At 33.4% G+C, this 18426-nt stretch overlaps 1 protein-coding gene across 1 annotated transcript in view; it reads left to right on the top strand.

The window, feature by feature from the left end:
• LOC118192042 (alpha-catulin-like) overlaps window positions 1-18426 on the top strand; it is a 146284-nt gene that overhangs the window by 76249 nt on the left and 51609 nt on the right. Inside the window, exons 10-12 of the mRNA XM_085807804.1 lie at window positions 2145-2237; window positions 5112-5300; window positions 17064-17114. Coding sequence (XP_085663930.1) covers window positions 2145-2237; window positions 5112-5300; window positions 17064-17114 — 333 coding nt within the window. The remainder of the gene's footprint in view (window positions 1-2144; window positions 2238-5111; window positions 5301-17063; window positions 17115-18426) is intronic.

The following is an 18426-nucleotide window of genomic DNA, read 5'->3' as shown; positions in this document are numbered from 1 at the left end:
ATCTCTATTCACCAGATACATACAATTCCCATCTTTTTCAATGAAAGTTGCATCCCATAAACATTACAACACTTAACTATAATACCCTATAATTACTGTTTAGCCTGATGGAGCATATTCGTGATGAACAGCGCTCTTTCCCTTCACTGTTGTATCAATTGTATTGTTCGGGAGTTCATCCTTGAAATTGGATACTAGTCATAGGAAAAGAAAAAAAATATCCAAAATTCACAATAGGCATTCGGTCTTTTACAAGATCTGCTCTTGCCCAGTATGTTTAACATCAGCCGTATTCAAGAAATAAAAACAGTCACCAAATTTAGTGCCAATATTGGATAAGCGTGACCTCATTAATTGTCAATAAGCTGATTTAATTTTTGTTAATTAGAATGTAAATTAATTGCTGTTATCAGTTTCCTCTCATAATTTGAGAAAATAATTAAATTTTGGTACCTGCCTTCAACGGAACAAACAGCATGCAGTGAAGTATTTTCAAAATTATGAGATTGTGGCATCAGAAAGAATGGCATTAATGGGGACAATATGTAACTTTATTTTAACTAAGGTAGTGCAATGTTAAAAAATTATGGAAAACTGTTTTTATAGATATCTCTGTGCATTATCCAGTTTAAAGAGCAATCTGTTCTTTCAAATTATTGCTAGAATAACTGGTGAAAGTTTGACAGTAACTCCTACTTTAATGTTTGATGGAATTTCATAATTCGATAAGAGGCTTTACTTTCATATATTTAAAGCCTGCAAAGAGGGGGGAAAACACCGGCTTTTATGTCTGAAATGCATTTTTTTTCCTCTGAAATCTTACATAATTTTAAATTTAGGTTTTTGATACTGAAATAGATTAGAAAATAAGATGACTTCTTTTACAATATTGACTGTAAGTTTCGTCTATCCATTTGACTTTTGTAGTGTGAATTACATTTTTTTACACTCAACTGTCTCCAGAATTATCACATATTCAATATTCCACAAGCTTTCCAGATCGTTGAGCTTTTACTGTACGGTCAAGATCTTGTACAACTGCTGCAATCTCCCAAAAGCAATTTTGGGACAGATTTTCATCATGTATCCAAATCTGCTATAAGAATGGGTTGCACTGAAATGTAACTAATGTTGAGTTCTTCATGTATCTCAGAGACTGTGATCCAAATATTTTTTGCATGGTTAAATGGACACCTTCAATGTTTTTCTTTGTTTTACTGCTGATTACAGGTCTCATGGGGCATCATCACTTTCAAGACAATTTCACTTCTTGGAAAGGTTTAAATATTATAGTTCAAACCTTTCCAAGAAGTCTAAATATCTGACTTTTGATAAATTTGGTGCTAATTCTCTGCTTAACTTTCACCGCCATGATGAAGGGAACATGACACTTTGTTCAAAGCACTCTTGTAAAAGTGAATTGAGCTAAGGCATTATAATGAAAGATGCATATGAGGCATGATCTCTGCTTTCCTTTGCATGTTTCCACTCATTACTGATCGCCAGTCACAATGCATTTCGATCCCATGTCTTATATAGCAGTTTTGTTCTCATAAGTCATCTTAACCAAAAATGAGCTTCATTAAAATTATGTTCTTTCCTTTTGTCAGTTTTATAGTCTAGTTTTTCCCCCGGTAACTAAGGCTTTCATCTTGACAAAAATCTTAAAGATTCTTATTGTGAAAATATGAATTGGCACACACAATATGAATATCAAATTGGATATTGATAAATGCTTTGATGGTCATGAATAAGCTCAGCTCACATTCCAGTTATGCATCGCAGTGGGCGTAAATGAAGTGATGAAGCAAGCAGGCTATATATGAAAATTTCATTTAAGTAAGCTAATTTAGTTTTAAACTTCGAAAACTTTTTTTAAGTTCACAAAATTTAGTTGGTAGGTATCGTCACTTTCTATCTTTTGCCATTTAATGAAACTGTTTTGAGTTCTTATGATTTAATAAAAGGTGTAGTTTCAATATTAATTTGAGATACAAAGTAGAGTCTAGTTAACAGTTTTAAATATGGGCTTGTGAAAAGATAGAAAATTTATATTTCTTATTGTTATCAGTATTAATATTATGGTAAAGACAATGTTCTAAATTTTTAAAAACTGAGCTGTAAAATATATTTTGAAATTTCAGGCGTGTAAATTGCTGCATCATGTTGCCAGCACAGAATCTTTACAAGTTACTTCAAAGCACACCGAAACTTGCCTGAAAGTCTTTGTAACCCAGGTAACTACATACTGATTTTTTTGCCCGTCTGTTTAATTAATCTTCTAATTAACTAATTTATTAGTCACTATTCCTTAAACATTACTGTGTTGATGAGTTATCATCGTAAGTTTAAACGGACTGTAAAAGCAACAGACATACAAAAATGTATAATATTAGTTTTCATTTTCTCATCACTTATGAGTTAACTTCATTTAATACCAACATAAAATCTAAATCTCTCTGGCTTACTGCTTCTGGCTGGTATATACCACAGTTTAACTGCTTATAACAACAGTGCTGCTACTTTACAAATAATATCATGGTCAGACAACCTATTTTGCTAAATTTCATGCTTAATCAATTGTGCTGAACATCCAGCAATCACTGTAACAGTGGCACCTGCAAGGCAAGACGGCAGCAATAGCCTCTGTTACAAGTGATGCTGCTTATGTTTCTTCTGAATTTAAACTATGCTGCTTACCATAAAATTTGCACAAACCTCTGGACTTAGTGAGCATGTGAGTAAACAACAGATCAGGCACCCAAAAATAGAATTACATTGTTACTTAAGTGAAATGTTACATTAGTATGAAAGCTGGGAAATGTAAGTTTTTTCTATATTTTTCTCATATAGCTTTTTCTATATTTATAGATGCAAAATATGCTTTTCCTCCTTCATGAACTAGCCTTCAATGCAAAATACTTTTAGGGTCAAATTTATTCCCTTATTTGTGTAGTGCATTCATGCATGATTCAGTTAGCAGTTAAACTCTACAATTTACATTAAATTGTGACTACTTAGCATAACAATATCCTGTTTACCTGAAATATGGCTTTCATCTAAATTTCCTACTTTTCAATTAATAGCATTATCTCAAACAAATCAGTGATCAAATAATGCTTGCTTATCCATATGGTTTTATATGGAACAAGGAATGTGTTTATTTTGTGGGAGTACATGTAACTTCTTCAATTTAAATTACTCTGAGAAACAGATAACATTTTAAAAAGTAGTTAAAAATAGTTGCACACTAAGTATCGTTTGAACATATTGTCATAGACTTATTTTTCCAGTTTAACAATGGAATAAACCATGTCTGGGTTGGTCAGAGGATCTGGATGACCAATACATGAAGTAAATATCCTCACTTTCCTGATAATCATCAACCAACTGAGCATTCTGTGGACGAGCAGCATCATCCATTAACAGAAACCCAGTACCAACTGCACTCCTAAAAAGTCAAACGATAAGATCTCCTCTCTGTACTTCATAGCAGTCAGGGAACTTTTGTCAAACACATGCAGGTGTGTGTGGCCAATCAACATATGGCCTACCCAAACCATTATTGCTTCACTGTCAGAATATTCCTTTTCCCTGATGAAGGAAGTGTGTGTTCCATGCTCTCTTCAAATGCAAGTACACTGAGAATCACTGTCCAGCAGAATCTCTCCTCATCTGTAAAAAGCATGGTGTTCCACTGAAGTCTGGTCCAACATGCATACTTTTTGCACCATGCTAAATGTTCTGTCTTGTGTGCTACAGTGCACAAGACACAAACAGCAGGTCTTCTGGCATGCAGCTTTATCTCATGAAGCCTTCAGGCAACTGTAAACCATAGAACTAGGGTTCCTATGACAGCCTACAGCTCATGGGAAAGCTGGGAAGCTGTTGTAGACCTCTGTTGCCACACTGAAACTGCCAAATGATAACACTTAGTCATCGTTGCAGATCTTGGTCAACCTTATCCAGGTTTTCTTGATATGGATCCAGTGCCCTGAAACTGTTTCTACAAATTGCAGATGACACTGGGTGTTGCATTGAGCTCTGGAAGGCACCTGTGCTTGGCTGCTTCCAGTCTGCCGACAAGTCTCCATCTCATTCAATCATCCATGGGTTCATGGTTGCTCCTATTACCTGATACCTTATAAAATTTACCCGACTCTTGCGAGAAACATAGTGAATGTCATGAATGGGTTTGAGCACACAAATTATCGAAAGCCCCTCATGTACTTATATTCTTGCCGCAACTACAGCTCTGTAGGCATGCATGTATATAGTTATGTATTCGACTTTGAATGTTTGCGTAATTCTTCAGCAGCAGTAGTAGCATTGATTCAATACTTTTTTGTAAAAGAAGGCATACTTTGCAAATTTTCTTTATTCTGCACCCAAGTATAGTTTCTTAGGTAAATAAATGCTGATGAAGTTTTAGAGCTTGAAAGGAATAGTCTCAAAATCTTATGCATCTAAAGTTGATGCATTAGGGAGTTTTGTTTTTATAAGAATATCTTTAACATAACATAAACTGTACTGAAAGACCTCTCAAAGCTATGAATAATTTAAAGAATTATATCAATTATTTAAATTGAGGAAGGGAAGAGTCATCTGTTACTAATTTCTTCTGATAGTTTTTTTATTCAGATAAATACATAAATCAAAGTATTCAAATTTTTAGTTGTAATATCCATGTGTATTGAAATTTTATTTAGAATAATTTTACATTTAATATTTAAATTCAGTACTTAATATCAAAAGTTATTTTTAAATATTTGTTTTATTTCTCCATGTCGCTGGATAAATTTGTAGTTAGTTTTATTCTAAGTCTATCCCTACATATTAGGTAATCCTGTTTATGGAACTTTGCCATGTCCCTGTCTGATGAGAAAGCTTGACTATATGTTAAGAGATGAAAATTGCTTTCTTGTGTAATTATTAGCAGTCAACCTTTAAATTTAAGTAATATAAAATAATGTATATTATTTACCATGACCTGTGCTGTGGTAAACAAAAGATAATTACATCTTTTTGGTTAGTTTTATCTAATGTAGTTCATTCTGTATATCTTGAATGTTGTAATAATGTTTAAATAACTGACAGTTACAATCAAACAGGTACTGAATGCTTGCCGAACAGTGTCGGTGCATCCATTATGTGAAATATCTAAGGAGAATCTGGATGTGTTTTTAGAAATGTGGAATTTACTGACACAAGATGTTTTGTCTATGTACAAAGAAATAAGTGAGCTTTGTAATCGTGATGTTCGTTACAAAACTGCGTACATGTCTTTGCCAAGGCCAGGTGTAAGTACTTGCTTTGTTGATTGCAAAAGCTTAGTTCATTTTTTTACAGCCTAGTTATGTATGTTATTAAACTTATTAATTTTTGTCAATTAAAGAGATATAAGAGGTATTAAACAAAAACAAAACAGCTGTGTTTTCTCTGTTATTGCATGTTCCTGCTAAATAAGTGCAAAATAGTGTACCCTCAAAAACAAATGTTTTTTAAGTAGCTATTTAGTTCTAAATTATTGCAACTATAATAATTTGTTTATTGTTCATTTTGTGTGTAGTATGAATAAAGTTGACAGTGGGCCCTTTTGAAAATGTAACTGGTTATTAGCATTTTTCTGTCTAAAAGATTGAAAGAGAACAGGTACATAAACAAAACTTCTTAATTGTCTGCCAAAAGCAACTAGAAAGCAAAATAATGTTTCTAGGATCATTTAATAATCCTATTAAGCTTAACAGTTTTTTGCACATTCAGTGGAACTGCATTTAAATAAAAATATATGTTTAACTCATTTTCAGAAATAACTTATTTATAGCCCTGACCATTATTTAATATACTGCCAGTAGAAAGTTGTATTTTTAGTGAAAGTTGCATCCTTGTTAAACTTCAACATGTATTGAATATTTTTTGCATTAAAATATAAAGCTGGGAGTTTCACACTAGCTTATATATTAACCCTTTCCGGATGGCATTCCAGTCTGCTGCCTGGTCATTATGAGAAGGAGTGCTGAGCTTCCATGATGTCACCACTAGACAGTGGGTGCTCGCTCTCTAAACCTAATTTTGCTAAAAAATTCGGCAAAAATACATTTTTGTTCCAATTAACTCTTTTTTATATATATATATATTAAAGAAAATGCATTTAACTTTATGCTTGGTGAATTATAAAATTAAATATGTATAACGTTAGCAGTTGTAATCATATATATAGACAACGAAAGAGAAATTTTAAAACAAGCTTTCAGCATTTGTTAAATTGCAATTAAAATATTTAATATAAAGTAGCAAACCTACACAGGCACAATACATATATACATTTACAGTGGCATTTAAAAATTGTTTTTTTATGTGGTACAGTACAAAGTCTGTAATCCGGACTCGTCGGAACTTCGGCGATTCCAGATTGAGGGTTTTTCCGGATTATAGATGATCAATTTAAATCTGGTAAGATGGCATGCAGAAATTATACAATTAAAAATATGAAACCATAATTTATGAAATAAAGAGCAATTATGATCTAAAGGGTATCAAAATTTACAAAAAAAAAAAAAAAAAGAAGCTTAATATTTATTTGTTTACTTTATTAAACATTTCTTTCAATGTAAGTTGTTTAAGTTGCTTCATTTTTTTTTGTGCTAAACGCACATGCGTAGCATTAAATGCACATGCGTAAAGCATACAAAAAAATTTTAGGGGATTTGAGGTCCAGATTATAGATCATTTCGGATAATGGACGTCCAGATTACAGACTTTGTACTGTATATTCTGAAGGATGGATCCATGCAGAGTCCTACATTACAATCTATACTCAAAGCAAAATGTTTTTCATGAAGCTTGCTTCATCTACATAGTTTGAGAACAAACAATTTTCGTTTTTCCCATTAAGTGGTGGAAGAAAATGCCTTTCTGAAAGGCAAAATGTATTGATGCAGCTACTGCCCAAAGTTCACTTTCTGTTCTTGACATGACCCTCTCCATAGTTTGTTCAGTTACTTCAATCGAAATTGAAGTAATGGTCTCTTTTGTACAATTATTACATTGTATAAATGCATGGACATTATAGATCTTAATATTGAGATGTCCAAAAAACAATTTCTTATACCGTTTGAAAGTAAGTAGTGACTGCATCTTTAATATCCAGTCTTCCCATACTTTTGTTGTACTGCAATATCCAGTTTGATTTCTCAATACTTTCTCCCATTTTGTAGTTTTGTTTATTGCTGAAGCCACTTATACTGCTGCTACTGAGATCTTGTAATAAAGCTGTGTAGTCAGCTCTCTATAAACATTGCTTTCATTTTCATATCTTAAAGGGGGGGGGAAACCCTCGAAAAATTTACATTCACAAAAGAAAAAAAGAGACCCTACTCTACATACGAAAGGAAAAAATTCTGAGTAACTTGTGATTTGAAATTTTTTCATTTTCATTTGCCTCTCTGTCACTTTCTTCACTATTGGTAGTGGTATTTTGGGATCTAGAGCCATACTACAGAGCCATTCATTGATTGATAATTGTGGTATTGTCATCTCAGTGAAAACTTCTTTTATATCATCTTCATTTATTACTGCTTTTCCACATTTCTTTACAAAATCCATTAGTTGGAAAATTCACATTTGGTCTGTGATATCCTAAAAACCTTCGAATTCATGGCTATCATTTTCATCATCCTCATCATGAAATATAGTAGGCCATAAATTGTGCCAAATATTTTTTATGTATCTGGAGACACATCCTCCCACAATTTTGCAATGTTCCACGCAGCAGATGTTATGCTAAAACATTTCAAAAATTCCTGAATAGTCTTGCCATTATTCAAGAAATTTAACATGGACTTAAAAAATGCTACTTTATATTTGCATTTCTATGCGTGCTCTATTCCGATATTTATAGACTGAATGATTGATGTACAGTTTGGAGGAAAGAATAATACGGATACATTATCTTTTGCTAAAACTTTAAATGAAGCATGAGCTATACAGTTGTCTACAATCTGGTCAATTTTTGCATCATGAGGTAAACCAACCGAATTCATATGTTGCTGAGCCTCGGGTATGAAATGATTTCCAAACCAGTCATTTATGAACGCTTGTGTCATCCATACTCTTTTACTTGCATGATATACAGCATGTTTCAAAAAGATTATGTGTATTTCGAATGCATATATTTATTAAACTATTTGACATACGGATATGGAACTGTACACACATATGTACAAACCTCTCAAGTTCAGGTTACAGATGTTCAATGTGTCCTCCATCAGTGACACGTATAATATCACATCTATACTCAAATTCCTCCCATACTCGGGCAAGCATGTCCGTCGTCACAAATGTTATGACAGTACGGATCCGGTTCTTCACCTCTTCCAGGTTCTGTGGGAGTACATAAACGTTGTCTTTAATGAAACCTTACAGGAAGGAGTCGCAGTGTGTCAGATCCAGTGACCATGGAGGCCAGCTGAGACGTGTTGGAAAATATAGCTTATTTTATACCTTTTACTGCATCATCTCTCCTCCTTGAAATGTTTATTTAGTTTAGTTCTTATTTTAATGTAATATAGTAGTTACTTCTACTTCTTTTTCTTGCTGCCACTGTTTGCATTGAGAACGGACTGTTTCAACCTAATTGAGATGCAAAAATGAAACCTGATGTTACGTCATCTGAAAAGCCGATTCGTGCCGATAGCTGATTGGTTACCATGAGATGACTTCATTCCTACTTCTGATATAAGTATCTCGCGTCGCTCTGGCTCAACCCTTCTAGTTCCTGCTTTCCTGGCACTTGAGTGAGCGGTTTCCAGCCCCTTCAGAAGGATGCATGCAGTCCGGTGAATAAAGTGCCTTGGTTCCGGTTTGCGGGATGGCTGTTCCTGAATAAAGTTCCTTGGTGCCTGTCCGTGGGATGGTTGTTCCGGAATGCGGTTCCTTGGTTCATGTCCACAAGATTATTGTTCCGGAATAAATTCCTTGGTTCCAGAGGCTACCATGTGAGTGACTGCCATGGGCAGCATCCATGTTCTTCAATAAAGGCGGCATTTAAAATATGTGAGCGGCGATTCCTCATGCAAACGGAGTTAGGCCGGTTTTAAGTGCTTTCAAGAACTTCATTTAAATTTTCAGGTGTTTTCTCAACCATTGATCATGGACGTTTTGAATGTGTAGCCAACTTCATTTTTAGGCCGCATAATTAATGTTTAGGACGTTTTTGTTTGTATTGAATGCCAGTCAGTGTTTTGGAGACCAGGTAAAAATATGATATTGATAAATGATGGTTATATTATGTTTTTCCTAAGACTCTGATATTGTTGAAATTTATTTTCTGTGTTTTTATTCTTTATTATATTGTTAATAAATTGGTTAAGTTCAAAGCCTTTTATTGTCTTCAATGTCTGCACAACATGATATCTCAGGGAGCTTTTATTGCTACTACTGCTAAATGTTTAATTTTTTTTCAAAATTTAAACTTTGCTTTAGCATCAACATGCTAAGTCATCAGCTCCTTGACGACCAATCCAACGGTTCGGTAGAGTTTCATTCTGATAATCACGCACTTGGCGACACCAGTGAGGGGGGTGCCCCGTCTTGTTGAAAAATAAAGTTGTCTTAGTGCAGCCTCGGAAACAACCAGTTTTGTAATATAGCGAGATACTGCTGACCATTAACCGTGTTTCCATCAAAGAAAAATGTGCTGTAAACAGATGATCGAGATATCGCACAAAACACATTGATTTTGGGCTAACCTTGTACATATTCAATGGCTGCATGTGGGTTCTGTGAGCCCCAAATTCTAACACTGTGTTTGTTTACATGACCACTAACATGAAAAGTCGCTTTATCACTGAACATGATGCATTGTGCGAAAGTGTTATCACAGTCAGTAGCATCAATAATCTCGTTACAGAATTCCACACATTTGCGTTTGTCACCAGGACGCAGAGCCTGTAACAAATGTAACTTGTACGGCTTCATAACCAACCAACGTCTCAAAACAAGCCAAATTGCTGTAGGCAGTTGTAACTCCCAACTGGCATGACGAGTTGCTTATGAAGGACTACGTTGGAAAGCAGTTTGAATTTGTGCAACATTTTCATTGGGAATAGGAGGAAGGCCAGGACTTTTCTTTACATACATATCTTGTATTTACAAACTGTCGATACCACCTGTGAATGTTCCACCCATTTGGACGATCACTTTGGTACCTCAACTTTTCAATGGCTGTTCAAATCATGAAATATAGTAGTGGTACAAACAACAACAAATGTCCCCTCAACAAATGTGTTTGGACTGTAATCACAGAATTGCACTTCGCAAACTTGAGAACTCAAAATGATTTCTGCTGCGGCGTATAAACATGTTACCGTGCAAAATAGAAGACATATGACATCTATCGACTATTAATATAAACTAGATTATGTATTCGTTTCACCAATAGCCAAGGTGCAGTGATCGATAGTTTGAACAAAATAACACTTTGTAACATGTGTATTCTTTTTAAAACACAGTGTATAACAGGTAAATCTTTACTCCTTTAACTCTTTCACATCGAAGTTGCCCGTAACGCCTGTTCATTCAGGCGACTGCAAACCGCCCCAACGCCTCGTTTATTTTCTACCTAGTGCTTTCCCCCTTCACGTTAGTGTATGGCTTATTAGTTTCGCAAGTTGTTAAAAGACATGTCGATCATTCTTTTGAAGCAACTAAAGGAGAAGTACGGAAGCTATTCATGTTTGCAGGTGTAATCCGGCCTTAAGGTGAAACTGCACACAATGGATGAAACCGCAGAAAAACCCCCAGGAGAGAAAAGGAGAAGTACGAAAGCTATTGATGTTCGCAGGTGTAATCCGGCCCTAAGGTGAAACTGCACACAATAGATGAAACCACAAAAAAAATCCCAAGAGAGAAGCAAGCATTTCACTTAAGTAGGTTATTGTTAATGCTGTAGCTGTTTACTAGGCAGGGGGGAAGGAAAACTACTCCAAGACAAATTCGTAAACACGGGCATTTTCTATTTTAATGAAAACAGATCTGGTCATCTCTCGATGCAAAAGAGTTAAATGCTCAATGTCGTGTATTTTTTTCGATGCTGAAAAGTTTACACTTGTGCGTTCCTGCAGCACATGCTAAAATTGTTAGTCTCTCTTTGGAATCTTTGATACTAGTTAGAGACTCTTCTGTGGAGGTTGCCAAGGTATTGTGTGGTACATATTGCCAGAAAAAACCAGTTTCATCAGAGTGTAAATTTGTTCTGGAGATAACTTTTCAGTATTAGTGAGTTTAGTAAATTCATCTGCAAATACCTCAGCAGTTTCAATATCAGCTGAGAGTATCAGCTATCATGAGATTGGCGATAAAAGACATGTTGCTGTTCCACTACATTTTGTCTTGCTTCTATCATGCACTTAATCATTTAAGCCTGAATTGTATTATTTTAGTTATTTATTATACTTGCATCTATTTCTTGTACATACTTAAGACTTACCTGAAGCCTGAATAAATAATTCCCTGGTATACTTTAAGGCTTATCGAGAGCCAGCACTAGTTATGTTACTGCCTGATGTAGTCTCTGCGAGTCATAAATTCTGCTACTAAGCACCTCCCTAAGTTCTAAAATTTTGCCACCCCTAAATTCTAAAAAATTTGTCATCCCTTAATTTTGTTGTTCGGTGCTTCTCTAAATTCCAAAAGTTTTGTCTAAATTCTGCCACCCAGCGGAGCCACATGAGCTCAGGCACCAGTTCTGGGTTTAATCCTTTCAGGACGGGCGTCCCATTTACGCATTCCCTAAAAATGTCTATTACAGCCGGGCGTCCCATCCACACATCACTAGGGATTGCATTCAAAGGACGGGCAATGTACATACACATTTTAAGCTGGAATGTTTTCTGGAAGCCACTAGATGGCATCCTATGTCCGTTACTTTTGAAGGGAACACAGTTTTAGTTTCCTGACCTTGAGTTTGATATATTTTGCCTGACTTTGGTATTTTACTCATCAACTGTTGCGAGGGTGGGGGAGAAGGAGGGAAAGCGTAAACAGAGGTGGGCTCTTTAAATCACCATGTGCTAATATAAACATTCACGTGTCTGATTTATATCTAATTCCTTCTTTTATTCTATTTTCCCCCTCTACTATGTACGGTCTTTTAGGGTTATTATGTGGAGTTCTGCTACGTTTTTCATTGCCTACAGATATATTTCCATTTCTTCTCTTTTTATTTCGGAAAGCCTCACCTCCAGTCTGTTACGGCGGGAAGGCGCTATTTATCAGAGGAAGAATACCCTCATTGGTTAATGAACCATTTAACTAACGCAGATGAGAGTGATGTTCATTTTCTAAAGAGTTAGTGATACTTCTCTGTGCTTCGAGATTTACCATACTCAGTCTTCATTTTAAATTTTGTTACTTCTTACTGTAAATAGTCTTTATTGTGTTGTTTTATTAATTTTAAACTTTATTGATGGATTTTATCAATTAAAACTTTGGAATAATTTGAATATTGCTTCTGAAAATTATTTTAGAAGATAAGCAATTTTTTAATTATATTTTCATGTAAAATAAAGAAAAAAACATTATTAAGTGCTAATTTTAGCATATATAACAGCGCAAGTAATAATCTAAAATGATACCAAAAATTACGATGCTAGAAGTGAAACTTTTTTTTTTCTGATTTTTTTAATAAAAGTAGGCTTAGTGATTCAAAACCTCCATTCTGTACGATGACTGCCTTTGATTCCCTTCCGTCCCGCACGAGCGTCTTAAACAAAGGTGCGCTGGTGCAAAAGGGTTAACTGAATAACAAATCAATTATTCTTAATTCAGATAGCACTAATTGTAGTCTTTTAGTCTATAAGGTATCATTAAAAAAATCTATTTTTTTTAACACCCAGAGAGAAATGTTTGTTAAAATTTTTCCTCGTCAACGTTTCTTAATGCATTTAACGTAAATCTGTAATCATTGTCAAGTGTAATGTCAACATAAATGGTTGCCATACACTTTGTTATACTAATATTAAAAAAAAATTGTTTAGGCATCACTGCATGAGTCAGTATTCAAGTGGCTTTGAGGTCCAGGTATTGGAGGTCTGGATCTTGGACTTTTTACTGTATATGCTGTCATTGTTATCTCAGTGTTTTCAAAATTTGAGTAAATAAGATAGCAAGTTTTACAGTGCAAAGGATATCAATACATTTTAGTTTTAATAATAAACTTGGAAGTTGAAATATCTCTCAAGAGTATCAGTACACATAACCAAATAATACTTGCAATAGCAGATGCTTATCTGTTGGTGCCTAGAATTTTAATAGGTGCAGTGTAATTTCATCAATCATGATCTTGCCATCCAAATACGTTTCAAAACACCCAAAACAGTTGCTTGTAATTCAGATTGGTACTAATTTTCAGCATTTGTTAGCAACCACAGTCAGTTTTAATGCCAGGTGCTGCCAGTATATGTGTAGGACTTCGTCAGATTTATTTTCTGATTTCATCGCTTTAGTAGTTTTTTTTTAGTTCCTTATCATCTAAGAACTGGAAGCAAATAAATCTTGGATTAAATTATAAACCTCGTGCCTGCAAGCTTTTTCAACATGCTGAGGAAAATGATCTTCCTTCTTTGGGAGAAAAGAATTCTGGCTTTTGCCTTAAGTACTGCTGATTAATTGCATAGTTTATTGAGCCAAAATGTGAAAAAAATTTCATGATGGTTAATATTGATTTTAAAATCATTGAAAGAGATTTATTTGAATGTGAAAAGCATTTCAAAAGAATTCGATTTATGCTTGATGCATTTTCTGTAATTTTAATAGAAGAAAAATGGAAAGAATGATTAGAGATTCAAGTTGGATTCATTTCCCTTTTTCGGATATAGTATTTTAGTGTACAGATTATTCAATACACTAAAATTAAACATTGATAAAAGAAGAGAATTTAAATTTACTGCTATTAAACTAATTAATTGGCAAAGCCACTTATAAAGAAAAGTTATTAGCAATACAATAATCAATCAAATTACTAGTCAAAAATTTGTGTACAGAAAGACTAAATAGTTGAACTAATTTTACTTACACAAGTTTTTATAGATAATCTTATTCATTTCCATGTCATTAATTATTCACTTAATAAGCAGTAATAAATTATGATGGCCATATTGTAAACCATATATGAAAGATGAGACCAAATGTGTTTACTTTAAAGTTTGTATATCTTGTATTTAATTGTAAATTGCATTAATATAAATAGCTCTGCAGCTTTCCTTTTATTAACGTAAGGCCATTTAGTTTTGGAATACCCGAGTATCGCTGATTCTGATTGACGACTTTTGACTGTATTCTTAATATTTCTACCACATTAAAATTCATCCACATGCATCCTCTGTGTCATAACTGTTCGGCTGTGGCAGTGAGCAGCTTACAGAATGCTTGTGAATAATTTTACTTCTTTACTACCAATTCTTATATACACTTTTCTTACACTCTCATTATTTTGATGTACTATCGGCATTATCTGATGGCTTCCTGTATTTTGCATATTATTTGTGAAGATGTGTGCAATAATTCTACTGAAATTTTTACTTTAGAGTTCGATTTCCGTGTGATTCTGAATTATCCTTAATTTATGGACATGAGTGTATTTTATGAATGATAAACATGTGCGATAATGCCTTTCTGTGTTCAAGTGTAGCAGTTGTTTTGCTAAAATCCTTGGTGCATTACTTTCCTGAGTCACATTTTCAAAGGTGCATCACATTTGTGGTAACTAAATTTATTGATAGCTTCTTACAATGCTGATTTTTTAATATTTTTTATGAAAGCTGATAATTTGTTGAATCTATTTAAAATTAGAATGAGGCTTATTGTTGTGGTAATGTTAATTTATGTCAGGATGATAATCATTTCATAACACACGTACCATTTTCTGATTTCCAGTTAGCTGATGTTGAAAAGGTAGCAAAAAAATAAGAAAAGCTAAATGGTACGATAGTCTTTCAAAGCAAAGAGGTCTTGTAATAAAATGACCTTGCAGTATTTTAAAAAGAATTATAAAATATATTAGTTAACTTTCTGTTCAAAGACTTTCCTATTTGTATCAATTTTTTGTAAAAGTCTCAAACTTGGCAAATTTTCTAACCTATCTATTAAAAAAATGAAACTTTCCTCTTCATCACAGAACTTCGTAAGCACTATGCTCAATAAATGTTTCCTAGAAGCCAGCTGCAAATTTATCATCAGATGCTCTCAAGATGCAGCAATTAATTGCAAAGATAAATTATTTTTCTTTTCCACAAGTGCTTTATAAATTTTTCCTGGATTTAGTCAGAGACATGGGAAAATATCAATCTATAAATTCATTTCCAAGTAATTCTATAAGTTTTACTCCTTCAAACATAGAACATTTAGGTTTAAACTTAATAAAATTAATTAATATTGTATTAACTGGAATTTTAGCTCTACAGGACTATAGGAGAAGCTACTTTTTTTAATTGAACATTTTCCATCCACAGTCATGAAACTACTTTTCATCAGACTGACCGACTTCTTTAGGAGCACTACATTTTGAAATATATGTCTAGGATCAATGTACAAGGTGATTCAAAATGTATATAGTACAGTTGGCCATAACTCAGAATTGCACAAATTGTAGAAGGAAGTTCAAAATTCCATTGTGCAAGTGCAATGAATCAGAAGCCTGTGCATGGACGAGTTCAGATTATGCAACAATCAGAAATCCATTCTTTGCAACCATATCATAATGAAAAAGGCAAATCCTGAGCAAAAGGCATTCTGAGTGTTAGAATTTAGCAAGTGTGATTCTTACAATGCAGAGATTTCATCAGTGGTACATTCAAGCGCCTCAAAATGCCAACAACATACTCAAATGTCATAAGATGTTTCTACAAAAAAGATGGTTATGCAAAGGAAAACTTACCAGACAGCCATGTGTATCACTGGAAAACGTTGAAAGAATTCACCTCAGGTATGAAGCCTACAGAAATCCGATGCACAAAGCCAGTAGGGAGTTCTAAATATCGTAAACTGTGGCTTTTCATTCTATGTAATTCTTATTTATAAATTATTTTCATTTAAATAATTATAGCCATTTGTAATCTCTGCATTCATGTGGAATCACCCTGTATAAGGAAATAAAGCTATGACCATGTTTTTCAAACACCCTGTACATGAATCTTCGTTAACAGAATGCATAGTTACTTTTCTTAGTTTTCTGCTGAATGGATTGCCACAAAACACGTGAAGGTTATCTGTTGCAGGCCAGAAATGCTTCATGTGTATTTCCAAGGAAAACAGGTTTTTATTTGCATTAAACATGGTTGAAAACATAAAAGACCCATGCAAACAGCACATATCCTAGAATTTAAGCACGGATTGAACTACTAGTGTTCTGCTGTTATCTATTCAGCCACTGAAAAGATTGCTTGTCAAAAGAACTTGGTATTATTTTACTGCAAATTAATAACCCTTACTCAAACTGAATAATGCAAATAGTAGATTGCTCACAGAAACCATTTGTGGTGTAACTTTCAAGTGAAGTCAGTTTCAAAACACTTGAATAAACTGCTTGCTTGTTTTAAAATTTGAAATTTATTCATATTTTACAGAACTTTATTTTCATATTTGTTGGTGGTGTAAAATATAGAATTAAAGCAGTAGAAAAATCTATGAAAATCTAACCTGCTATTAAATCAGGTAGAACATACTTTAGAACACTGCAAAATAAACCATCATCTTCAAAATGCAATTCTGTTATATGCTAGTTGAGGACTTCCATATTTTAGATATTGTTTTTAAGTGTTATTTTAACTGAGGCCTTCAAATTATGCTGCTATGAAGAGTTTTGTGGCAAATATAAATTGTCAATAAATCACAATATACTGATTTTTATGATATTTGTGAAATTTTCTGTATACTATTGAATACTCTTACCATAAAATGTATTTTTCTTCGAGTTAGATATTTACTGTGTTTGTCATCCAATAAGACATTGAAAAATTTGATTTGTATTTAATACTTTTCTCTTATTGTTATCTTTCTATTTTCAGAAACATGGCACTACTAGCAAACAGTTGAAGCCTTCTAAGCTTGATGTAGAAGTAACTAAACCTTATATATAACTAAACCTTATATTGCATTTAACAATTGTTAATTACACACTATTTTGCATGTATAACTGCATTTTGTTGAACTCACCTAAAAAGTGTGAGTGGAAACTGATAAAATTTTGCATATGCAATAAAAATACATACTATGTTTAAAAATTAAAAACGTACCTTTTAGATTGTTAAGGCTCTTAGAACATTTAGAATTTCATGAATATTACACACTATATTAAAATCCATGACCATCAGAAGAGACTATATTGTGAGACAGCGAGAATGTCTGAAGGTCATATGGCACTAAATTGTAGACTTGCATTGAAGCAGGTAATAAAAAACTCGTAAAATTTAACTTAAAATAAACTTTTAAGTTTATTTATTAAGTTTGCAGGGGATGTTGAGAACAATCTAGAGTCAAACATCACACCAGTCATTCATGTTCCTGTTTAGGGTATCCTGTATCTGTGTGACCAGTGTTAGTACTTTCATACTAGATCTAGTACTTTTTTTAAATGTTTAATGTTCTAGTATATTTTTCATCAAATTTAATAGTTTCTTCCATTTATGTAAAAGCTGTATAAATAACATTAGAGTCTGGGGTCTCACAGCAGGAAGATGGTACTAAACAAACCAAATCAATTTTAACTGCACTGCACAATCTCTTAATTAAAACACATTTTCTGTGCTTATTCACACTATCAAAAGTAATCTTTTTTAGTTACTTTTAATTGAATGTTACCTTCACTTTCTGATTTCATCAATAAAAAATAAAATAAATGATAATGAAATAAATACCGTACAAAATGCTAATGTGTTATAGTAGTACCAACTGTTAAAATAAATCCAGCATGGCAGTGTTCCGTTTTTAGAGAGGGGGGAAAAAATGTTTATCCAGAGGTGAGAATAGAAGCTTCTTAAACAAGTTTAAATTAGAGTGTAAGAAAAAGACAATAAAACATGTTAAGATCAAATACTTTTCAGTTTGTTTTGAGATCTTGCTTTTAAGTTTCGAACAAATAAATTTCAAAGATTTTGTATTAAAAAGATTGAGATTAGTCAAGCTAGATTCTGGAATAGGTAAATCAGAATGTAAACTGCTTTGAGTTTTCTAAATCTTACTGAAGAAAATAGTTATGAAGATTTTGGTTAAATAATGGATTGAGGACTGTAGAAGCTCTGAGAAAAGGGCACGGATTTTTAATTTCTTGAAATAAAGGGTATTGCCTAATTTAATAGTATTAGTTAAAATTGTCTTTTCTTGACAGTGACAGTGAATACAAGACCTACAAATCACCTACAACTTGAAAAA

Source organism: Stegodyphus dumicola, chromosome X1, assembly GCF_044657685.1.
Source record: "Stegodyphus dumicola isolate Sdum_Otavi_A_Nest chromosome X1, ASM4465768v1".
Lineage (NCBI taxonomy): Eukaryota > Metazoa > Arthropoda > Arachnida > Araneae > Eresidae > Stegodyphus > Stegodyphus dumicola.
Note: the sequence above shows the minus strand (reverse complement) of the source record. Positions and strands in the feature narration are given on the sequence as shown.